At 45.0% G+C, this 25,318-nt stretch overlaps 1 protein-coding gene across 1 annotated transcript in view; it reads right to left on the bottom strand.

Annotated features, from left to right (window-relative positions):
* Positions 1-23,260: 23,260 nt before the first annotated feature.
* The window catches only part of LOC146822085 (fucolectin-like), a 586,672-nt gene continuing 584,614 nt past the window's right edge, over positions 23,261-25,318 (bottom strand). Inside the window, exon 4 of the mRNA XM_085613187.1 lies at positions 23,261-23,611. Coding sequence (XP_085469313.1) covers positions 23,446-23,611 — 166 coding nt within the window. The 3' untranslated portion in view covers positions 23,261-23,445. The remainder of the gene's footprint in view (positions 23,612-25,318) is intronic.

Below are 25,318 nucleotides of genomic sequence, written 5' to 3'. Positions count from 1 at the left end.
CTGCATACCCATAGGGGACTTAGACAGTAGCAGCGTATCGTCAGCGAACATTAAAGCTGGTATTTTGCGGTTCGCTAACCTTGGTGAATCCATTTCTTTTACTGCCAGTAGAGTTTCAATTAAACCATTTAAAAAGAGGGAGAATGGGGTCGGGGCTAACACAGATCCCTGTCTCACCCCTTTCTCTACAGGGAAGGGAGCTGTCAATTCCCCTTTCTTACCATATCTTATTCTCGCATACATATCCTGGTGTAAGTGCTTCAACTGATGGTATAAATATACTGGTACTCCCATGTCGTGGAGTAGGCCCCATAGCTGATCACGCTGCACCATATCGAATGAGGATTTAAGATTCACGAAGGTTAGATAAAGACTGCCACCCTCCAAGATTACGGTTTTCCAATGGATCAATTTCAATCTGAAGATCTGGTCAATAGTTGAGATTTTAGACCTAAAACCAGCTTGTAAAGGCGTTAATACGTTCTTATCATCCATCCATGATTTCAATCAGCCCAGGAGAACACGGGCAAATATCTTTTGAGTGACATCAATAAGACTTATTGGGCAAAAATTTGACGGATTGAGCGGGGAACCTTTTTTATAGAGTGGACTGATTTCTGCTCCTGCCCAGGTCGGGGGCAACGCCATACCTTGAAGGATATCGTTAAATAATGTCCTTAAGTAAGGTGCCCACACTACTTGTTCATTTCTAAATAGGTCACCAGTAATTCTATCCAGCCCTGGTGCCTTACTTGGAAGCAATTTGCCTAGTGCCACAGTAACCTCTTTCATTGTGCAAAGAGGTGCACTAATATTTGGGGCGGTTTTATGTCTGGTTGATTCCCTGGCAGCTAGATCTCCATCTGGGACCTTTGAGTATAAAGATTTAAAATGGGATCTCCAGACTACTTCCCCCCAAGTTTGGTTCATTTGCTGAGTTGCCTTCAGATTTTCCGGTTTTCACTAGATTCCAAAAGCCTCTCATGTCTCTGTTGTCTAAAGCTTTCCTAATTGTTTCCCATTTGTCTATCTCCCACATTGCTTTAGCTTCAGCTAGGGATTTCTTATATTGTGCCCTGGTTTCTTTAATACGTAGGCTGTCATTCACCTTAATCCCGAGTAATAAAGCGTGCTTGGCTTCCCTGCACGCTTTATTATACCTGGGGTGTTTGGGTTTAGGGTCAGAACTACTAATATTTTTGCCAATATAAAAAAAGTCTGCCAGATTTAAAAACATATCCTGGTGCTTCTTACCTAGTGCAAGCAGAGATTCAGAACCCCGAATGTCTTCAGACACTCGGAATGCAGTTTCTAAGAAGGGAATGATTTGTTTATACAAAGTTGCCACTTTTTCTATCGGTTGTGCAAATGTTCCCCAACGTACTCTTCTACCTCCTTCAGTTGCGATTAAATTTGGGACAGGTTGTGTGGGTGTACTCAGCTCTTCCTTGGGATGCGGGAGATCTACTTCTAACACCAATGGGTTATGGTCACTTTCACAACGGAGTTTAACCGAAAAGGCTATAGTTCTATGCCATAACTCAACATCTACCAAGATGTAATCAATTGTAGATGCCTGTTCCAGCTTATTAACAGTAAAATTACCCGGACTGTCAGAGGAGAATCGACCATTGCATGCCCTAAGTGAGTGGCTAAGTGTAAGTGAGTTCATCTGCAGAACTAAAGGGGTCCAACCCCTTACTGAGTAGATGTTACAATCTGGAATTGACCAGACCGAATCTTCCTCCCTTGTAATGGTAGTAGTTATGCCATTTAGGGGTTCAAAATGACAATTGAAGTCCTTGAAGAGTGTCTATCATTTTAATATTGCAACACAGATGTATGCAAACCCAAATACAAAGGCCCCCTGATGGTCTCCCCCAGAGCCCCTGGACGGCTGGGGTACAATATGCAACATATTCCACTGTGTGCAGATCTGACCTTGACCATGTTTCCTGGAAGAGGCATAACTCGTGGCTGTCTATATAGTCTCCCCAATCTGGATGATCCATTTTTTAGCTAAGACCTGCTATATTCCAGGATAGAATCTTGGTACTCTGTGTTTCTTCTAAAGTTACAGTCTGAGTATACAAAAGACACCCATCCTGTTGTGTTACTTGGTACAAAGTTTTAGCCTGGTCATGGGTCCCTGCCTCATCCTTAGGGGTGTTGCCAGAATACCGAGTTGTCCTAACCGAAACACTAAGGGTACTAGCTGCTGATATAGCCTCATAGATTTCCTCATAGGGTTGATCACTATTTTCAAATCTTTCACAGTTTTGGGGCTCAGCTGGCTGGTTGTTAGTGTAGGTCAAATTATTACGGATGGGATTTAGTCAATCAACCAGATCCAGGGGACTAAATCTATTATTGACGGGGATGTTAAAAGACATAGGGGCATATTATCAAGCACGGCGTTAAAATTATCGCCGCTTTAGTGGCAGAAAACTGCCGCTAAAGCAGCGATAATGGGCTATGCCACAGAGAATTCCAATAGAAGCCCATGTTGACACCAGAACATGGGCTTCTATGGGAATTCTCAAGGGCATATTATCAAGCCCATTATCGCCGTCTTAGCGGCGGTTTTCTGCCGCTAAAGCGGCGATAATTTTAACGCCGTTTCTTGATAATATGCCCCATAATGTTATCACAACCCTGGCCCATGTTTAGCAAATTTCCACTCTGAGCTCTCAATTCCCACTGTTTGTACACACTTCCCACTCTGTCTAGCAAGGGACAAGGGGGGTATAAATAGCCCAGTGGAAGTGTCTGGATGCCACTTGTCTCTCTGGAGGATTCCCATCCAAGGATATGTTGGACCACCCTGCTGTCTCTAAAGTTAATCAGGACACAATCCCCCGGTATTTCTTTTTGCCTCTGCCCCAACCAGCTAATTCTGCGTGTGAATAGGATTTCTCTATGTATTAAATAGGGGAGTGGTCTGTTTTTGTTCAACCAATAAGGGATTTTATTTTTCAATTCAGAATATGACTCCCCTCGACCGATTTCCAGCTAAAATGACAACATAAGGGGTGGAAGCTGGGGGCAGATCTATACTGGGCAATGTAGAGTTTATTTCCCTTGACTTGGATTGGAGGGATTTCCTGGTGTCTGCTTCACAGGGTCTTTATGGCTGTTGTTCAGTTAGCGAACCTGAAATAGTTGCCATAGCCCGAGATCCGTGGGCATTGTCTGGGAAATGAGACGCCCTATGTTGGAGAATAACTGGGGCCTGATTTTGTTGGGCTTGACAATTAGTCCCAGTGGGCACGTTCATTGGTGCACTTAGTTTTTGCCCTTCAGTGGGGGGTTGCAGAGTACAAACAGGTGAAGTTACCTGGTTTTGTTGAGAGGCAGTGTCCCGGTTTGGGGGCTTAATGGATTCAATAGTGTGCAAAATGGTATAAATTTTACTCCCCCACAAATCTATCACTTTGGGCAGCTTATCAATACGTCTCATTGCAGCTTCAAGTTCAGATTTTATAAGCTGTTCGAAGTGTGCTTTGAGCTCCGTTGCCAAATGTGATACCCATACTGGAGGCTCCGAAGTTTTGTTGCTACTTTCATCAGCAACATGTCCCCCTAGCAGTTGGTTTGGCACCACCCCGGGAGTATGTTTCGCATTTTACCCTCCCTTGTGTTCTTTTTGCTTCCGAGATGCTCCTTTCCTTTTTGCCCCCCCCCCACCCGTATCAGTCTTACTAATATTTTCCAAAACAATGATTTCTTGTACAGATGACAATTCTGGGGTGGCGGGGACAGCTAATGGTTGGGGAGAGTAGAGTGCTTCTGGCTCCATAATTGGTGAGGTGCTTGGAAACATTGGTGTTAAAGAGAGCTCCTATTGCCTGTTGCAACATTTTGTCGATAGCAGTCGGTTGGGCAATGGGGGTTCGCATAGAAGCTTTCTGCCTAGTGGTTGGCATTGTGAGTGGTGGGGTATTTTCCCCATAGTTATTTGCTATCTAGGCCTCCCTAATTAACAAGACTAACTAATATTAATCGAATGAGTGGGAGAGGCGTAGACCCCACAAAAAAAATGTAGAATCTAGTGTTTTTCTCAATACAGCCCCCAAATGCTGTCCCTAATACAACAGTGCTCTACAGGAGCTAGTACACAGGTATTAAGGCTCACATAAAACAGAATACAACAGAATAAAGGGGGGTGCCCCAGCCCAGCCTCGATTGAACTCGGACGGGCTCAGACGGGGCCGCCTTTGGCCTGGGCTTCGTCCAGACTGCGTCCCACGCACGTTCCGCGCCGCCGGGGTAGAGGCTGCGCTATAAGCACGTTGGCCATGCCTCCCCCTCACTCGCGGCAGCTGTGGTCTGAAGCAGAGCACTCTGGGGGTTGTAGTCCTCCCCAGAGTGTATAGAGCAGAGCAGGCGGTGCTGGAGTGTCCGCACAGCCCCTGGGACCCTCGTCCCACCAGGTGTTAAGGTTGTGGCAGATGCGGAGTTGCAGGCAGCCAAAGGACACCAAAGTCAGCAAGCAGGTAACAAAATCCCCCGAGCCGCGGGGGGAGAGGCTGCGCTATAAGCGCGTTGGCCATGCCTCCCCCTCACTCGCGGTAGGTGTGGGCTGAAGCAGAGCACTCTGGGGGTTGTAGTCCTCCCCAGAGTGTATAGAGCAGAGCAGGCGGTGCTGGAGTGTGCGCGCAGCCCCTGGGACCCTCGTCCCACCAGGGGTTATGGTTGTGGCAGATGCGGCGTTGCGGGCAGCCAAAGGACACCAAAGTCAGCAAGCAGGTAACAAAATCCCCACGAGCCGCGGGGGTGGAGAGGCTGCGCTATAAGCGTGTTGGCCATGCCTCCCCCTCACTCGCAGCAGCTGTGGGCTGAAGCAGAGCACTCTGGAGGTTGTAGTCCTCCCCAGAGTGTATAGAGCAGAGCAGGCGGTGCTTGAGTGTCCGCGCAGCCCCTGGGACCCTCGTCCCACCAGGGTTTAAGGTTGTGGCAGATGCGGCATTGTGGGCAGCCAAAGGACACCAAAGTCAGCAAGCAGGTAACAAAATCCCCCCCATTATTAATAATGTTGTGGATTTCTCATCTGACTGCATCCACAACTCCCCAAAACTGCCACCCTCTTACTGGTAAGTATCCTAAAGGATTTGCAGAATCTTCTAATCAAATTTTCTGAATTATGTGACATAAGGGGATTTGAGGTTAATACAAAGAAGACCAAGTATAAGATATTCTACCTTCACAAATGCTGCAAGGGACGTTTTACAATTGAGTGATGCTTCCCAAAGTGGAGAATGTTGACTATTTAGGAATCCAAGTTGATAAAACCTATTGTTGGAAATCGCAATCAACAAGAAAGAAGCAGTGCAATCTTTGCCCATAGTCTATTGAAAGTCCTCAAGAAATATAAAGACTTTACACCCAGGCCTATAGCACCTGTAATCGCTGTCTACTGTACTCAAGCTCAAACAGCTACATTGTATGAATCAGAAATATGGGGGATGTGCAATTTAAATTGAATAAACTGGCATCCTACCAAAATGGCTTAAGTGAGGTACTGGAAATACTAAGCTCAACCTCCATCTGCTGGTTTAAATATATAGATATATAAAATCGGCGCCAGAGGCTAGGATGCCAAAACTTGTGGGATGACTCATAAGTATCATCCACCTAACCAACCAAATGGTAAAGAATGCTTAGAACAAACTACACTAGGACTGCTAACTATCTCGATCACAAGCCAACAAGTGGCAGCTGGTGGAATTTGAAACTAGTGGGCGTAAGAGCAATTAATGAACTTTGGTGCACATGTGAGCAAGCTGCAATTTGTTTTAGGAGAGTTTAACCCCCAGGGAACCTTTTTTGAAAAGGGTTGTAAAAAGGTGCATTTTCCAGCACAATTTCTATACTAAATGAACGAAAATGCACATTTCTTATAGGCATTCTTATTTTTTAGGTCTCGCCTAGGCAGCGCTTGCGCTGTCTCGTTGAGACATGCTATATACCCTAGAATGTATATAAGCTCCACCCATCATTTTCATTGGCTGGTGTCTTAAATGGTGCCTTCCAATTGGTTGTAGGCTTGTTAGTCCCTCCTTATGATGGACATGTCTTAATTTGTGTCCTTCCACGGCTATTGGCCCCTTTACTGCACAGAATACTTTCTTCAGAAACCTTCTCACACCCCCATACTTTTGCATTGCCAACGCTTTTTTAATTTTTCTCTCCCCACTCATCTGAGACTGTTTAATTGTTTATGATTAATACAGCCCACCTCCCTTTAATTATTTTTGTTTAATACAGCCCACGTGGACCTTGTGCCCAAGCAGAGGATCGAACTCTGCTCTCCAGCTCCAACGTCGGCAGCTTTATATGTTATGCCACCTCTCCTCGCTCCAAGACATGCCCTTAAAGGGGTTTATCTTTGTTTCCATTGCGTGCAATGTACAGTGCCCCTGGGCCACCAGCAGGGACCTACTAGAGTGCTTTTCTATCAGAATGCACCTAGCGGTCCCCCTGGGGCACAAGCAGGCATCTACTTCAGCATGCCTAAGCAAGCGTGTGATGAGGCGAGGCTGCAGGAGTGGACCGATGCCGAATGTCACGATCGTCAGGCAAGGCAACTCAGGATGTTTTACTTTTCTGCTGCCCGGGGGTCAGATACCAGAGCCGGGAGCCCTGGCATCAGCCAGGAATGAGGGAGATAAGCGGGGAGGGGGCAGTAAGTAGGGAACCCGTTTTGCTGCAGCCCTCTGACACCGGTTACAATCATAAATTAAACCAGGACTTTAAGTGGGCCAGGTCTTGCTTGTCCTCATCAGTGGCAGTTCTAATTGGTAGGTGCTGAGACGGGTCCCAATCGGGCTCTCCGTTTCCGCCCTCACCCTCAGGATAAAACAAATACATCTGAATTCTATTACAGGACCGGAGACTTCGGATTATGCTATCTCTTTCTTTACTGTCGTAATACAGCAGCCAAATAAAACATTCAATTAGTTATTATAAACTACATTGTCCATGATGCTTTGCATTGGTAACCACCCTTTGGCCCTCCATAAGAGCCCTAAGTGCAATCCCATCATCCTCTTTTTCTTTGCTGCTCACAGCATGAGATAAGTGCCCCATCTATTGCTCTGATCAGTAATGTAATTGCTCTGCTTTATTTACCGCTCTGCTGTATGGCGACATATTATTAGTTGTATGTTTTGATCCTAGATTGTATGCACAATTTTATTCCTGTAGGGAGTTTGCTTACTTGTTCAAGAGTTGAGCGCGAGTCGCGCGCAGTGAAGGGACTTTGTCCTTTGGACCCAGCGCGTCTGGGAGTTGCTTCGTTATGCTCGTTTGAGCGCGCGAGTCGCGTGCGTGTACCCGACCGCTTGTGCGGTCGTTTTTGGTCGTTTTTCGACGGCGCTTTGAGCACTAGAGTGCTCTGGGCTCCCCTTGTCGCCCGAGCACTACGCAGGAGCCGAGTGGTTCAAGGCGGGCGTGTGCTGCACAAGCGAGCCCATTGGGCTCCTTTAGGGCTCGCGTTGGGCTGCACACACCAAGCTCGTTTCCCAAGTGTAATTTTCACCGTGATTAAGGTGAAAGCTCGGTGGTGGACGCAACGCCTGGTTAGGCTGTAATAATACCGACCTTAGGGAGTGGAACACGCTCCTGTGAATACATTTCCTGGCTCCTACACCCTGGTGGGCTGAAAAATAGTTGATTACAGCTTTGCTGAGGGGGCCTGGTACAGTTTCTGGTGGTCATCTCTGATACAGTGTGCAAAGTTGGCTGCCCCCCCCTTACTCCTCATTACTGATTGACTAATACAGATTGCATTTACTTATATATCTGTATACCTCACCACAGTCTTGTAAACAAAATGGATGACTGGGTGAGATATGAAGATGACCAAGAGGAGGTGTATTATGAGGGACAGCAGGAGACTGTCCTGGAGGACAATATTGTGGAGGCTCTGGACGCGTCCGTCCAATCCTCGGTCAATTAGGCTATTGAGAGCACAGTACCAAACACTGTGCAACTAGCTTTAACTGCTGCTCTTAAACCTATCACTAAGCAGCTTGAAAGCTTTGCTAAAAGGCATGGTTTTACTAAAGATAAAGCGAAGGGCACTCTACCACCGTCAGGCAAGGAAAAGCAATGGCCGCATGCTAGCGCTTTTAACGAATTACCTCCTGCTCCGACGGGGGAGCATGAATATTCGACTGGTGGCAAAGCAAAGAGTAAGCAAAGTGTATACCCCGATACGCCAGCTCACGTTTCCCAAACCTCTCCATTTTTCCCAACAAGAAAGCAGTTTTATAGACTCCGAAATAGCAGAATTGCTGCAAAAACACGAGATTGCGCCATGCGACGGCAAACCTCATGGTTTTTGCAGCAATGTCTTTTTAGTCCAAAAGAAGGAGGGTGGACACAGACTGGTTTTAAATTTGAGGGAGTTCAATCATTACCTGATTTACAAACATTTCAAAATGGAAGGTATCCATTTTCTGACGGATCTGCTGAAGCAGGGGGATTGGATGGTCAGATTGGACCTCAAGGATGCTTACCTGTCCATTCCCATTTTCCCTCCGCACCGCCGTTTCCTTCAGTTTCAATGGAAGGGTCGGTGGTTCGAGTATCCAGACATTCCTTTCGGGCTTTCCTCAGCTCCTTGGTGTTTCACCAAGATGATGAAGCCAGTGGTGGCCCACCTGCGGAAGCAGGGTGTGCGCATGATTATCTGGACGACATTCTGATAATGGCACAAAGCCAGGAATTGGTGGCTCAGCATCTTCACATGATGATGTCTTTGTTGCAGAGTCTCGGGTTTGTAATCAACCACGCCAAGTCGGGACTAGTCTCTGCACAGGTGACAGAATTTCTGGGGTTTGCGATAGACTCCCAGACGGCACAATTAAGTCTTCCCAAGACAAAGCTCAGGGATCTCAAGAAGGAGATTACTGCTCTTCTCAGCAAACAGACCGTGTCTCTCCGAGTTATAGCCAGGATAGTAGGTTTGCTAGCGTCATCAATTCAGACGATTTTCCCAGGGCCATTGCATTACAGAGCATTGCAGATGCTAAAGATCCAACATCTGCAGAAGGGTGCAACGTACACGGACTTGGTTCCGTTATCCCAAGAGGTAAGGGAAGAGTTGCAGTGGTGGCTGGGCCACGTGGAAGCGTGGAACGGCAGAGCGATTTTCGGTTCACAACCCGAAGTGGTCATCGAATCCGACGCCAGCCGTTGGGATTGGGGAGCGCGTTGTGGAGATATCTCCACAGGAGGAAGATGGTCACCCCAAGAACTTTCATTACACATAAATTGTCTGGAACTCCTAGCGGGTTATTTGGCGATTCAGACTCTGTCTCCCAAGCAGAGCTCTTGTTGCATCCTTCTGAGGATGAACAACATCTCAGCAGTGAGATACATAAACAAGCTGGGAGGAACGAGGTCGTCTCTTCTAGTAGAGATTGCCAAGGATTTTTGGCATTATTGCCTGAATCGTCAGATCACGGTTATAACGGAATACATCCTGGGCCAGTCCAACCTTGTAGCGGACTGGAACTCGCGTAACCTCAGGGATTACAGCGATTGGCTGCTGAACCCGAATGTGTTCCAGTGGTTACAGAACCTGTGGGGTCAATGCCAGACGGACTTGTTTGCATCCAGACTGAACCGGCAACTCCTCCAATTTTTCAGTTGGAGGCCGGATCCAGAGGCGAAGGCGACCGACGCATTCCTTCAGGACTGGTCGGGAACTTTGAATTATGCGTTCCCTCCGTTCCTCTTAATACCCAGAGTATTAAGAACAGGCGGAGGTGACTCTTGTGACACCTCTATGGAAGTCGCAGCCCTGGTTCCCTGTATTATTAGAGATGAGCTGCAACCTTCCCAGGATGCTTCCTTGGTCGGAGTCCCTATTGCTGGGACCTCACGGGGAACAACATCCCTTAATCCTAGCGGGGAGACTGTCCCTGATGGCATGGAGGCTTTCCGGCAGCAGTGGGAAATGCCGGGATATTCGGAGACGGCTTCTACTTTCATCAAGCAAGCTTGGGCTCCGTCCACCAGAAAACGATACTCTTCAGCATGGAAGAGCTGGATGGGTTGGTGCCTGGAACGGCACTTGGATCCCGTGGGGGCAGGCCTACCCCACATTGTAAATTTCCTTTCTGACAAAGCAGCCGGGGGTTTGGCCTACCGGTCAGTGAATAACTTTAGATCAGCCATCTCGGCAGGCCATAATCAAGTAGACGGGAAATCTGTTAGTATGCACCCGGTGATATGTAAACTTCTTAAGGGCATAAGTGTGGCGAACCCTCCTAAACCGAAGTACTCGGGCCTATGGGATGTCTCGCAAGTCAATTTCTTATTTAACAGCTGGCCTGCGAATAATCTTCTATCCAGGAAGCAGTTATTTGCCAAATTGGCAATGATTCTATGTCTGTCGGCATGCAGGCGTTCTTCAGACATGCCGGCCTTGGACATTTCAGGTACAGTATTTACTCCGGAAGGAGTTTCTTTTACTATCACAGGTCATACAAAAACTCTATCTAGACGTATTGATTACAATGCCTTTCCCAATAATGACAAGTTATGTGTGGTGCAATGTTTTAAAAGCATATGAAGAATGTACCCGTTTGTTGAGACTAGAGGGTTCTAACCAACTGCTCATTGCAGTTTTAAGCCAGTGTCGGCTGCAACTATTGCTAGATGGCTTCGATACGTTATGAAAGAAGCTGGTATTGACATTCAGAGTTTTGGTGCGTATTCAGTGCGTGGTGCCATGGCGTCGAAATCTTATATGTTAGAGTCGGTGGGAGATATAACATCTGTGGTATTTAATAAAGCGTTAAACTAGCATAATCCTAAGCCTCCGGTCCTGCAATAGAATCAAAAATTGCTAGCATTCGCGCCAAGAATTTTCAATTCTATTAAGGACACGGAGGCGAGGATTATCCCACCCGGCTATGTACAAAGTTATTGTTCATGCTACCCACCCGTTGATAATGGAATGTTGATATTCTCTAAACCACAGATATTATGGGTTGTTCATATTTTTTCCTAGGAGCAGACAAGAAGTCTGAATAAGAAGTTCTTCCATTTTGCAGAGTACTGTTGGATCCTGGTTCCGTGTTAACTTCCATGTTGGAGGATGTTATGAAGTTATATGTTGACTCATGGACTTTTGCAGTTCGAGCAAAGAAAGAGGATGATGGGATTGCAGTCAGGGTTCTTATGGAGGGCCAAAGGGGCGTTACCAATGCAAAGCATCATGGCCAATGTAGTTTATAATAACTAATTGAATGCTTTATTTGGCTGCTGTACTACGACAGTAAAGAAAGAGATAGCATAATCCTCGCCTCCGTCTCCTTAATAGAATTGAAAATTATTGGCGTGAATGCTAGCAAATGTTTGACTCTACAGCAGTTCTACCCTCCACTGCCTTTGATGTAACTTCAAAGAGACTCGTTATAATTCTTTGACAGTCTCACCATTTCAGAACTGAAGCGTTTTCAATATGGTATACAAGGGTTTGAGAAGAGGCTCGTTTTGGCGTCAGGATGCTCCCTGGTTAGTCATAAATATAATTTACTGCCATTAAAGCTAGTTTTTGGTAATTAATGTAAGCACCTTCTATGTAGGAGCAGCATTTAAAATGTAGATTGAAGTGGAAGGAAGAGGGCGTCAGAGGCCGCCCCTGTGCAGCAAGCGCTTCGTGTGCACTTCCTCTGAAGGGAACAATCTCGGTTGCTGGCTCAAAGGAACCCTGCAAGTTTTGTACTGAATTAAGGTTAACTTCGTGGCTTTTAATTTTTCAAGGAAACAGGGGGCAGTTTACAGTTTACATTTTTGTATGCCACTGGCACGCCCCCACCCCCAATCCCATCCCCCCACCAAAAACCCTCAAGAGACGACCATTTGATGGGTATAAAAATAGGAGATTTGAACACAACATAATACATTTTCATAGAGTTACTCAGAAAAATCTAGGCCTACACACGACCCCTTGCATGCTTATTATGTGTAGTCCGGAAGGCTGGGTGCAAGACACTTTGCATGCTTTATAAAACGTACATAGTGCTGGCCAACCAAACAATCCTCGTAAACTGTGGTTTTGAGGTAAATATTTAAAATTATTTTTGCTGCAAGGACAAAGAGCAAGGTGGAACAAGTGTTGCCTCGAATTGCTGTTTCAGGTGAAGCACAGGGGGCCTTACATAATGCTTGAGAATGCACTTGTCCAGAATGTGAAACGTGCCGGTGTATAGGAAGGGTGTGACCTCCCCCAGACGGGTGGTTTTAGTCAGGCCTGGTTTTAGTGAAGGGTTGGTAAAGTTTTTCCGTGTAAGGAATGCATGCTTACTTCTCCCTTGGCGATTCCTTTCATTTTAAGTACACAGTCATTCCCACTTTGACCCTTTACTCCACCTTCTGCCATGGGAACAAATGGCGGGAAGAAGCAGGCTGATGACACTGAGTTTTCTTGTTAAACTTGTAGATTTATATAGCATGGCTTATTACAGGTGAGGGTTTCCAGGCGCTGTCAATGGGCACGCGGAGGTTAACTGATTTGCCCCGAATCACAGTTTGTTGACCGAACTGCTGAGACTCGAACCCGGATCCCCAGCTCCCGAGTCGGAAGCTCTATCTGATGCGCCACAACCTCTCCTTGTTAAGCACATGGAGGCTGAATGAGGTGATGCTATGCGCTTGGCTTCAGAGTGCATGTCAGGTTGAGGTCTCTTGTTGAAACGTGTATCTGAGGTCCTTTTCAATTGTTAAGACTGGCTTCTCTGTGACACTGAAGCTAAAAGGAAATTTGTTCCACAGATCAGTCAGTGAACGACAGCGCATACAGATGTAGTAGTGCACAGTGTGTTTTTTTCCTGAGGATGGAGACCCAAGGGGTAATCTATGACTTCGGAGACGGGTGTGTGCTGGGTAGCAGATGCTTCTCCGGCTGCAGCATTTCTCATATCTTTGGCAATTTCCCAAGCCCCCCATTGCTCATTCCAAATGTAGCTGGATTTCCCTGTGTTTTGAAGAAAGTAAAAACATTACCCCCCCTTTCTCCAAACAGGATCACTCTTTTCCGCATTACCATACTATACACATGGTATCAGATATGACTCCACTGGGACATTGCCTATTATTTTGAAATAAATATACTGACAATTAATAGCCCAAAACGAACATGTGGATCTTTGGAACAGTGGATATGAAGGCAGAAGCCAAACTGACTATCTCGGACCCATTCTACCTGCCAATAAGCTGGAGTGGAATGTATGAGTATTAGATCATAGAAGTAAAACCTTATCTTTCACGAAGTGGCTGACGTATGGTGATCTGACTGTTTTTCCATGGATGGTGAATCGTACAGCTTAGATTTGTCCTGCTGTGAACGATGGAGCAGAGGTCTTGCCCAGGAAATAAAGTAAATTATCCTAAATTTGAGGTCAGTTGTAAAGACCCACATTAGTGCTGAGCCAGGGGCCACCAGTAAAATGTATTTGGTTGAGGCTGAGTGCTTGCTTGGTAGATACAAGACTGGGCTACGTTCTTTCATAAAATGGCTCATGCCTGAATACATTTACTCTTTGTAACCCGCAGGGCCCTGGTTGCTGAATCCAGCTCAGAGTCACAAGTTCATGAAATCCATGCAGTTGACCCTGGCATTTCCAGATCACACTGCGAACAACATGCACTTTCACAGCCAGAGGGTCGGTTTTAAACTGTTGCGAGCATATCACTTCTGATAGAAGACGCCTTGTATGAATTGCCTTGTAAACTGTCCACTGAAATATATAACCATTTTCATGGCATGGTCTCTGATAAAAGGCATCTTAATGAATTCCCAAGTCCTGAATGAAAATGGAGATTTCTGATGTTCCACTTTTATTAGGTAGGTCTTGGTTTTCGGATATTGTGGGGATCTACACATGTTCCCTAAAAGAGAAACACGTTGCACTATTTGTTCATGTCATTTCAAGCTATGAACAATGGGCCATTGCATCTGAAATGAGCCTGTTTAAAATGGCTCCCTTGAATGCAGCCCTTAGGACAATAAATCAGGGGTTTGATGTTTTTCTTGCTAAGTGCGCCTTGCAGATTGAATTATCCACATGTTTTTATCAATTAGTTAAGAGCCTTTTGTATCTATGTATCCTTTTGGCAGTCGGTAAAGTTGACTATAAAAGAATGTACGCACAAATAGATGGCATTAAACAACAGTTCGCATACACTAAAATCCTAGAAGTTATCTTGAGGTAACATACATGTGCAATAGTTTCACCGTTTATATCCTCTGTACTTCCTGATGTTCAGTTATCTATTTCTGCATCCAACACATCTCTCTAGTGCACAACAAGCTAGGCAAATGTGCGTGCTATCAAACCTCCAGTCAGGAGAACGCAAAAGAGTCAGATCAAGTTCCTGAGCAATCCAACATGAGCCATGAGTGGGAACAGTGACACCCCCATGAGTGGGAACAGGGACCCCCCCCCCCCCCCAAAGCTGTAAGAAGGATCCCGGAGAGGCTGATGACTGTCTTTCTTGACAGAAAGGCAGAACATGTTGAAAGGATGGGGAAAAGAAATCATCAGACCTGCGTGTCAACACAGATCTAGTACAATGTGCTGAAAAATGAATTAGTCAGTGACAAGTTATCAATCCCCCCCCAGAACCTCGAACAATCACTTGATTGCCACAATTATCACATCAAATTATATCAACCAATGTGTGAGCCATTTCGTTAATCTGATGAAAGATGCCTAGGTTTATCGGAGATGTTAAAAGGCCTCTTACATAACAAGAAATCCTGAGATAGAGACATGCGCTTCAGAGAAGAGACTCATTGACTGTTTTTTCGACACATTTCTCGCTATTTGTTATTTTGTGTCGCAGAGTTTTTCTAACGTATCATTCTTATCTCTATCTATATGGGGCAACAACTCTTATAAGGCAGACACATTTTTGTGCTTTGATTATGTCGGATGTGGTCCCTTAAGTAATGTCATAAACATACCCCAGACACATGTATAGAGCTTATGGGAACGAACACCAGAGAACATGAATCATTTTCAGATGATCATTGAGTGAGACTGAGTTTCGTGAGCCCCCCATTTTGCCTTAAGAGGGGACCCCTACTTTGTATCTGTCTTGCACAGATTTGTGTTTCACATTCTGTGCATCACTAGCCTAAGAACTCAGGAGGACCCTTGTTGCGTGAGCTACAAATATTCATTATTATTATTATCAGCTAAGGTCTCAGAAAATGTGTTCCACTAAAAGTAAACAACAACATTGCTGTTCTATTGCACATGAGAAGCAGGAAGGCACTCTCCCACTCACCTTCTGCAGATTGACCACAGAGACGGAGAATTAGATGATCTCCCAGACCATTGTCCTGCTCGATGCCCATCTGGTATGACTGTATGTCTTAATATGGTATGCTACAGAGTTTTGTGTAGTGCTACATATGTCATTTGCACAGCTTCTTAGTGTTGTTGGTGCCTAGGTAGTTCGTCCCAATGAACAGTGCTTCCATAAGGGCTCTGATTCCATGTTCTTTTCTTAGAGTCATTGCTTTCCTGAACCATGTTGGGTTTCTCACAGGGGTAGTGTGGTCTTTTCCATTGTGTCTGTGTGTTCTTTGCATCTCTCTTGAGATTTATGGCTTCTCCCATTCGCTAAGAGGTGCGCAAAATGACAAAGTCCCTTTTTTTAAGGAAAGCTGAAGTAACTCTAAAGGTCTAGGTATCTCTCCATCTTGGTCTCCCACATGGTCTAGTACCAGCCATTCCCATCTTGCCTGCTGATTCACCCTGCAGGATGTAATTCTTCTTCCGACTTTTATTTACGAAGTATAGGAGGGGTCAGTCAACCGACCTATGGAGAGCACGCCCTGTCGCCGGGTGGTTCAAGTGCAAAGCACTTCGTGTGTAGAATGTGTAGGATTCTTCCTTCTTCTGTTTCTTCCAGGTCCAGGAGAGTTCCAGACATCAAGTCGAGTGAAGTCAGTGATTGGTGACATACCATTTTGTAATCCCAGTAGAACTCCCCATACCAGCCATTTCACTTTTACAGCATTTCCTGATTGCATGCCTGTAAACTATCCCAGAAGCCTTTTTCCAAGAAGGCTCCACTCTTTAGAGCTCCTTGTCTCATCTTAGATCCTGGCCTTTGGAGATGATGAATCTACCCTCTTCCTGAATCCCGTTGCACTTCTCAAACCCTCTGCTCAGTCTCTTTTCGTTGCCTCTTAAAATACTCTTTCCCCATGTTCTGCCTTACCGTCTGTTCCTTTCTATCCCCAACTACTTAACTCCTTACATATCTCATTGATCCCTCTTCTCATCTCAACCTTACTTCCTATCCTCTGGCATAGCAAGGGGTCAATGGGCCCTCCTGCAAACAGTGAAAATACTCCATCCAACCACCCGCTCCGCACATTTTGTAGTAACACAGCCCTAGTTGGGGTCGATAGCCAACATTCCCAGTCTCCGGTGCCACTGCACCTGCTGCACTGTTCGTAGATGCGCCCCAGATTCTTAGCTCAATCAAGGTAAGAATGGTGGAAGGGAAGTTAAGCCGGACATTTCAAGCACAAAAATTGTATCAAATTAGTGGGTGAGAATTAAAACCCAGTCCTGTCACTAAGCTGCATAGTTAAATACATTTAAGATCCCAATGGCTAGACCGATTGGCATTGCCAATGCTTGTTCTAGTCCCTAACTCGAAATAGCAGAAATAATATCTAATATTATTCCCCAGTATTTTCCTATGGGGCAGTCAGCCTTCCTACACTGAAAATAGGTTTTAGATGGTAGTCACTGTAGGGACATTTTAACATGGCGTTTATACGTATGCTACTTTGGCTTACCATCCACCCTGCCTTATAGCTACAAGACCAACATAAAGGTGACTTATTAACACTGAAAAGAAAGTTTTTCTCGTGTCAAAAAGGTATACTTCGAAAGTTTGGGAGGGAGTTTTATTTATTTTTAACTTCAGTAGCCGGGCTACAGTTGTAAGCCTGGAGTCATGGTTGCTTGATCACGTTAGTGGACGATAAGTTAGTGCTGTATTTCATAGGTGACATTTAACTTTCCATACTGTGTTTGGATTTTGGTGAACACATACTGTGCAACTAACATGAGATGCTCAGTCTATTCAAACTAAACAGATAAGTAATGAGAATCATGAGATTGAATAGTGAAGCTAAAAGTAGAAACCTAAGAGATCAGATAGTTTGCTCATAAATCGGTAAGATTATAGAGTCCATCAGCCCACCCTTGTTGGCGGAGCTTCGTCATCTGGGCCTCTTGGAGAACTGGATCAACGGCCACAGTCTTGAGCCACCAGGCCCTGCTGGACACCTGATCTTGATGCTCCTGAAGAAACTCTTACCCAGATGTATGTTCCAACTATGTGAACTCCAAAAATGTGCAGTGCTCTAGTGCATGTGCTAATTAAAAATGACTACTGGGGCAAAAAAATCTTTATTTATTGTGAGATTGTCCAAGTGTCTAAAATAACCTAATAGTCTTGAAATATATAGACTAATTCCTGGCTAAATACAATTGTGGTCGACATGTTTCAGCCGGATTGGTCACTCGACCCGGCTTTCGTCAGGACCTCAACAAAAATTAAATATAGCTACTGCAAAGTAAACGCAAAACGTGCAAGTGTATATATAAGACAGTGCTTATAAAAAATAATATATGTGCTGGTCCGACCAGTCTGTGGCTATGGCCACCCTACCAGATAAACGGACCCAGTATTTGGAGGGTAAGAATCACCTCTTCTTTCCTAGAAAAGAGAAGAGTCAGACTATCACAAACAAAATAGCTGCAAAAATCACTATCTCAAAGAATACCTTTTAATTAATGCCAATTGTGCACTAATTTGTTGGATGAAAACCCCACAGGGTGGTCACATTCATCAAATCAAAAAATAGATTGTAACTATATTGGACTTACCCAGCTTTGTGTGGGAGAACAGCCTCACCTCACCCGGCTGACTGCTCGGAGAAAGAGGCACCGCTCTGTTAGTTGGTGTAGTAAAAACAGAAAAATTTGCATACTGCTACCAATCTGACTGCATACTTCACCCATATATCAAACATTGTAATGACCCTAAAAAAAGCCTGAAACCAGAAAAACACACAACCCCTGATTGGTGCACTTTTTCAGGAAGGATAGACCTAAATGAAACCTCAATTTTAAAACAGCTGAGAAAGTCTGATGCTAGAAAGTTCTACATACTGAAGAACTACAGGGCCCAAAGAGCCCTCTGTATGCAAACCCTCACTACTTGTTACTAAAGATGGAAAGAAACAAGGTTCAGAACAAGATGGCGTTGTATAATGAAATTGCTAAACACATCAAATTACGCCATCTAACTATAAATTAACGTTAGAACAAAAGAAGGACTTGAGAATGCGATAAATATTAGAACCTCTCCTTTCTTATCTGTGCTGTCCGTCGGTACTTCAAGCCAGGCTGCGACCAGTCTGGGAGGTGACGGCAGGCAGAAGGAGAGCTCTTTTTAAACCCGCCGTAATTGGCGTGAAAAGACCTAATCTATAACAGCTCTCACACATGCGCACAACGGTAGTAGGTCTATCTGTCATTCATACCTGTATGACTCGTCATGCTCGAGAGAAAGACACTGATCGCTGCAACCGCGAAGTAACCGAAGTTGAAGAGAATGTACTGTATCCCGATCCGCGCAAAAGCGTAGAGATCGAGAGCCAATACAGCTCAAAGGGAAGCAGTGTCGGCCAATGATATTGATGCGAACTATCACAGTATAGAAGTGCCATAATAATGACACAGTTCAGTATTGGGACTATGAAGGTAATCTGAGGATCTACAGGTCCCCAACTACAATATAAACGATCTACTTGATCAGAGCTTTATCCGAGGGGTACACAGACACCATCTAGGCGGTACTCGTCCCAAAGCCGAAATATGCAAATACCGTGAAACCATACATCCTAAAGTGGATGGTCGTATGTGTTTACTCAATCTGCGGATGCTTGGAGGTGTAGTGAGTCGTGTTCAATGAAAGTGAACACAAGAGTCTAGCACCCACAGATGAAAAGTAGACTTATCTCAACCTTACTCCTGACTGCATAAAAAGTAAGGTCAATTGATAAGACGTTTGTGTGTCATGTCAGTTAGAAATGTCCTTCAAATTAGAGTGTCTTAATCAACGACAAAGGGACTATCAAGGTTTCAAATCGAGGACCATGGAATGTTGTCATTCAAACCTTGTGTGTCAGTTTTCATTCTGAAAATCCATTTCTGCTCTTTAAGAAACAGAAATCTGGATGTGTCTGCTACATGTTGAGGGATCACAGGACGTTCTAGCACCAACCATCGCAGATCATCGGCCTTGTGATTTTTAGCAAGAAAATGATCAGTAAGGCAAGTGGACTGCTTCTTGCAACGGATGGTGCTTTTGTGCTCACTAATACGTAACTTGATTTTACGTGTAGTGTGACCAATATATTTGAGAGCACAAGGGCACGTGATCATATAAATCACGCCGTCAGAGTTGCAGTTGGTGTGGCGCTGCAAAATCCACGGACGACTAGTACCTATGTCTACTGATGTAGTTTTGGTCGTCTGGGGACAAACACTACATGTGCCACATGGATAATGGCCTCGTACCGGACTCAATGCCCACAAAGTGTTAACTTCTCATGTGGGCTGTGACAGGGGTCGTGTATGGACCAAACTGTTCCGCAGACTCAGACCTTTCTTGAACGCAAACAGTGGGGGCGGGATGTTATCCGATGCCACATTCAAGATCCGCCAATGTTTCCTCACTGTTTTCTGCAATTGGTTAGGTCTCTTAGGTTTCTACTTTTAGCTTCACTATTCAATCTCACGATTCTCATTAGTTATTTGTTTAGTTTGAATAGACTGAGCATCTCATGTTAGTTGTTAAGTCTTGGAATGGGGATTGGAGATTCGCTCAGTCTTTAATTATTTTCCCTATGACCCTTATTTACATATGTTTGCTGAACACATACTAGAGTTAAAGATGCCAATAAGGGTTTAGCCAATTTGACACATTTTAGGGGTCAGACCACCAGCATTGATTAGCAGTGTCCCAGAGTGCAGAGTTTATAAAAACAAGCATTCACAATGCAATCTGTGTCACCTTTGGGGTCTTTTAAGTATTTGGCTATGCAACACATTTATCACACATTACTGCAACGTAGCTTCGCTCACATGTATTTGTAGCACAAAGACATTTCCAGATGACTGTAATCACCACAACATATTCAATACTTGGGACCTACTCCCCAGATTCAGGGGAGCATCCGGCGCTTTGGCACTGGGGGACTTTCATAAACAATGCAAATATACAGATAACGACCTAAGTGATTATGATTGAGAAGTATTCCAAACATTTCGAGAACAAGGGAAGATGCAAAATCTAAGGGGAAAACCTGAAGGGTCTGCTAAATCAATGGCGAAAATATATAATAAAGTTCTTTAATTTATTGCCAAAAATACAGAAACCCAGTACATCAAACGGCAGCCACTGAATTCATTGTTAACATTGTTTAATGCATTTACGCGAGTCCTATTGCATTTAAAATAGGAGTGTGGGTGGGCAAAAAAGCACGTACAGGAGTGGGTGGGGGTGGTGGTGGGTCAAGAAGTCACGGCGTGCGGGAGGGGAGTGGGGGAGCCACAGGAACAAAATAGTTTTTAAAGTAATGGGGCCAGTAAACATGGAAGTATACAAATGATGACATGGCCGTCAGGAGGCGGGACTAACAAGGCATGTGCGCTGCAACGCTAGGCGAGACCTAAAAAGTCTACGACATGAGGCTTCCCCACTTCTAACCTAGATAATTTGCTACACATCCCCAAGAAATGGAAATGTACTGTGACACAGCGGTCCCTTGCCTTCCTTCTTCAACTCTCACACTCAGTACATTTCCAGGCCATGGTGACAGCCACAATATTGACTTTCCTTTGCTTTTATGGCATTTTTCAATAGCGACAGTCAGGAGAACCGTGTTTTACTTTTATTTCGCACCACATTGTTTTTGTAGGTTCTCGGTATTGTTGATCCCATGATTAACAACACTCCTCATGGAGAGGTAGTAAAGTGTTAGAACAGCCACACGACTATGAAATTGAGAAGCAGGGTAAAGATATGTAAATATGAATACCGCCCTGCACTTTGACTTAATTTCAGTGTTTCTGGACTAGAACTCCCCACGTGTTTGTGGTTAAGGGTGTAATTCCTCACTTCCAACCAATTCACGCCTAAATGGCCCTGGAGGGATATGTATGTGTGCAATAAATTAGTTGCGGATGAAATCAGTCTAAAAGAACAGTTCACACACACAAAATGACAGAAATCATCTGGCCTCATATTCAATGAGGCATGAAGGCGACAAACCCGGTGGAAATTCAGCTTCCCAATTATGTAAATAATGGCTTCTCCTGAATCATATTATTGACATATTAGTTTTTGGACATGTGCAGAAATGTTGTGTAATCAATTCCAGTTGATTGAGTAGAACTGGTTGTTTGTGACTGTGTTCAGCTGACTGGTAATTGCGTATACCCAGTAGAATTTGCCTTGTTTTTCTTTTTAGTGGGCATAAATGACCAAAAATATAGAATGCGCAGCTGTATCAAGTAGAAATGTTTATTTGGAGGAGACAAGAGGGTCAGAGTTTTCGGGCGATCTAGACATCTTTTCACAGATACAGCAATCCACACGCCGCCTTCCATTTCCTTTAGAATATTAAATTAAAAAGCATGCGAGCATGTTTTCCCCCTTACCTCGTCGTCCTGCATTTTGACCGTTGTTCAGGGGAGGTGGCGCAGAGACAGGCAGGCAGAGGCTGCTGGCTACTGGAGGAAACTTCCTGCCAGTGACTCGTTGGACGAAGGGAACGCTGGAAACTGCCCCGATGAGCAGAGTCTCCCCTTAGCCCCTAATGCCAAGAACATTTTACGCAGGCATAACGAGCGCGGGGCTCACCTCCAGAGCTCTTGGCGCACCCGGACATCTGAGGAGATGTATTTTTTTTCGCAAGGGAGGGGAGGCAGTGACGTAACCATGGACCCCGCCGCTCGCAGGGAAGGAAGCAGGGACACATAGCACCCTTTCTGTTCAACGAAGCTCCCATGCACTTTCCGGGACCACCGAGCTGCTCCGTGCAGCAGCAGCACTGACACTGCCCGCCTGCCCTCAGTCCCCCCACATACAGGGGGATGCATGTATCGAAACACTCCCCATGAATGCCCCGCTTTTGTGCTTCCTGACTGTAGGCACGAATAAGTGTGCACGCTTTGCTCCCCACTGTTCAAAAGAAGCGAGCTGGCTGCAGGTACCCAGAAATGCCTCTAGCCGTTATGTAAACTTTTCTAGATTATTGTTTTTGTGTAGCGCTAGCTGCGGCCGCTTCTGAGCGCTTGCCATGGTGAGCTGTGCGGTGCCGGGAGCTGGAGGACGCGAGGGGTCCAGGGGCGGCAGTGGAGGAAGAGAAAGAGGTTGGGCGGTAGGAAGGGGAAGGGGCGGTGGCTGTGATGTCAGGCATCGCGCCCATGTCAAATGTCAATGACTGAGCACTACTTTTAAAACAAGCACTTGCAATGCAATTGAACTCGCATTTACGCGAGTCCTATTGCATTTAAAACAAGAGTGCGGGTGGGAAAAAAGGCACTAATGAGAATGGGGGGGGGGGTGGTGGTGGGCCGAGAAGTCACGGCTTCCGGGTGGGGAGTGGGGGAACCACAGGAACAAAATAGTTTTAAAAGTAATGGGGCCAGTAGCCATGGAAGTATACAAATGACGACATGGTCGTCAGGAGGAGGGACTAACAAGGCTAAAACCAATGGGAAGGCAGCATTTAGCAACTAAGCCAATCATAAACATGAGCGGAGAGTGTCCGGAGCTTCTACGAAGCTTCCACGCTATAGTGTATACTGCATGCCTCACAAAGTGTGCAGCGAATGCGCGCTACAACGCTAGGCGAGACCTAATGAGCAATAAAACATAGCTTCACAAAAGGGGGGTTCCTACATAAAGGGGCATTTTGTCACAAGTGGTTTACAGGACAACACAAATAGGTTGTAATTGTGTTAATTTAACATTGATACCACCCCGCAAAACCATTGAAAAAGTAGTGTTTGGTGTCTCAGCTTTCTAACAATTGCCTCTTTCAGATTATGGTTCCAATACAGAATACATCTAATACAATTACAAAAAACCTTTACACTTATATATTTATTTAATTGAACTGAAGGACACATTTCAATATTTCAAAATTATTTTTTAATCAAATGAACAAAATTTAAAAAATGTACATGAACTTAGTATGGTAATTTGAATTAGCAGTTCATGTGTATTCAATCCATTCATTCAATAACTCTCAAATATGCAATTTCCTGTGTAATTTGTATTGACTATAGCTAATAGGAATTTGATGAAATGCCCTTATTTGCTAGGACTTTGTGATTCTGGTTCAGCAAAGACCTGCACTTCACAAAGCGTGAGGCACTCATGTCGGCCTCGTATAACGACGTTCACATAGCGACCGACCATCCCACGGCAGTAGAATGTCTGGGTGGCGCCATTTGCGATACTGGAAATGTAGGCGCACCTGGGGAAGCAATAAACAGACAAAGATTGAAGAACTCATTAATGTTTTAAGGGATCTGCATTCATTTGTGCTGTTCATTTCTCTATTATTCACGTTAAAATTCAATTTAAGGGCAAGCACTGACAAAGAGAATAGGTCTGGTTTTGAATTGTCCATGCAGATAGATTTGTGACATTCGTGCACACAGAGCAGGCACACGTCCATAGACCAGCACACCTACAATCATTTCTTAAAGTTCAAATGACATTAGGGTCAGACTGGAACAGAAAATAGGCCCGCACCAAAATAAAAGAGTCCCCGTTAGTAAATTAGATAGCTAAACAAGCACTAGCATTGCCAATAGGTCTTGCCTTTGGGACCTTATAAGTGTTTAACCATGCAGCACATTATTCTGGGTGCTACAACATCTATTTTAATGTCACGTGCCACTGGTGAACGGCCACACAAAGGTCAGGCTTTCCTGGTATTGAGTGAACATTGGAAATGCAATTCATGCCCAGGCTCCACCCTAAAGGATTAAAAACAATAAATAAAAATAATCCAAGAAAAAGCTAAGGAAATGCAGAGCTTGAACGAAAGCAGTTTATTTGCAAAAATGAGAACTATTGGAAATAAAAGCTCTCTGTCAGAGAAAGAACACAATCTTTCAAAATTTGTCACACTCACAATGTCTGCTTTTTTAAATAAATTAAATCTTAGCGTTACATCATTTATTTTGGGAGTGAAAACATATTACAAATATTTCTGGAATACGGCCTGAATGGCTTACAGGCTAACTGGCGCGCAGAAAATAAACATGAGAAGCGCCTGCCATTGCCGCAAGTGGTGTGTGTGACGCCTACCGCTGCCATTGCACTGACGTGGGAGGGCGAGAGTCAATTTGCCGCCATTGTGACAATTAAAAGTGAAAGTGCACATTGCGCGCAGAAAATAAATACAAAGGGGCAGATTTACAAGCCCCTTGCGCCTCATTTACACCGCCGTTGCGTCACTTTTGTGACGCAGCGGCGGCGCAAATCCTGCGCTATGGTGCGGGGTACTTACAAGGTGACGCATCTGGGAGATGCGTCACGTTGTAAAGCCCTGCGCCAAATGTAGGCGTTCCTGCGCAGGGGGGGCGTTCCGGCACAGGAATGCCTCCTAAAAGTGGCTGAGTGAAATCTACAAGATTTCACTCAGTCATTTTTAGGCCCATGCTACGTCAAAACCCTGCGCCTGCCTGAAGCAGGCGTAAGGATTGACGCAGCATTAACAAGATAGGGCCCCCAGACCATTGTTGGAGCTGCGTCGCGCTTGCGACGCAACTTCAGCAATGCGCCACTTTTACGGCACAGATGCGTCACGCTTCTGTGCCGTTTTTGCCCCATGGTGCGCCGCATTGTAAATGCGGCGCATCCATGGTGGCGGAGTTGTGGCGCCCAAAAACTGGCGCATCCCTGCTGATATGCAGGGATGCGCCAGTTAATGTAAATATGCCCCATAAAGCACCCAGAATCCCAGTTAGGCTTGATATACAGAAAGCACCAACTACTTTTTTTCTTATCAATAAGCAATAAATCTAATGAGACGTATGCTAGGAATCGTGGTATATATCATTCCATCTATTGTTGCTGTGTTTTAGGCAATAAGCCTTAAAATAATTGTTTAAAACAAATTCCAGAAACCAATAGCGTACAGACGACACACAAGTGGAAGGCCTGTCCACTT

The sequence above is a fragment of the Triturus cristatus genome, chromosome 6 (genome assembly GCF_964204655.1).
Source record: "Triturus cristatus chromosome 6, aTriCri1.1, whole genome shotgun sequence".
In the NCBI taxonomy this organism is placed as follows: domain Eukaryota; kingdom Metazoa; phylum Chordata; class Amphibia; order Caudata; family Salamandridae; genus Triturus; species Triturus cristatus.
The sequence above is the reverse complement of the archived record's forward strand: the minus strand, read 5'-3'. Positions and strand labels throughout refer to the sequence as shown.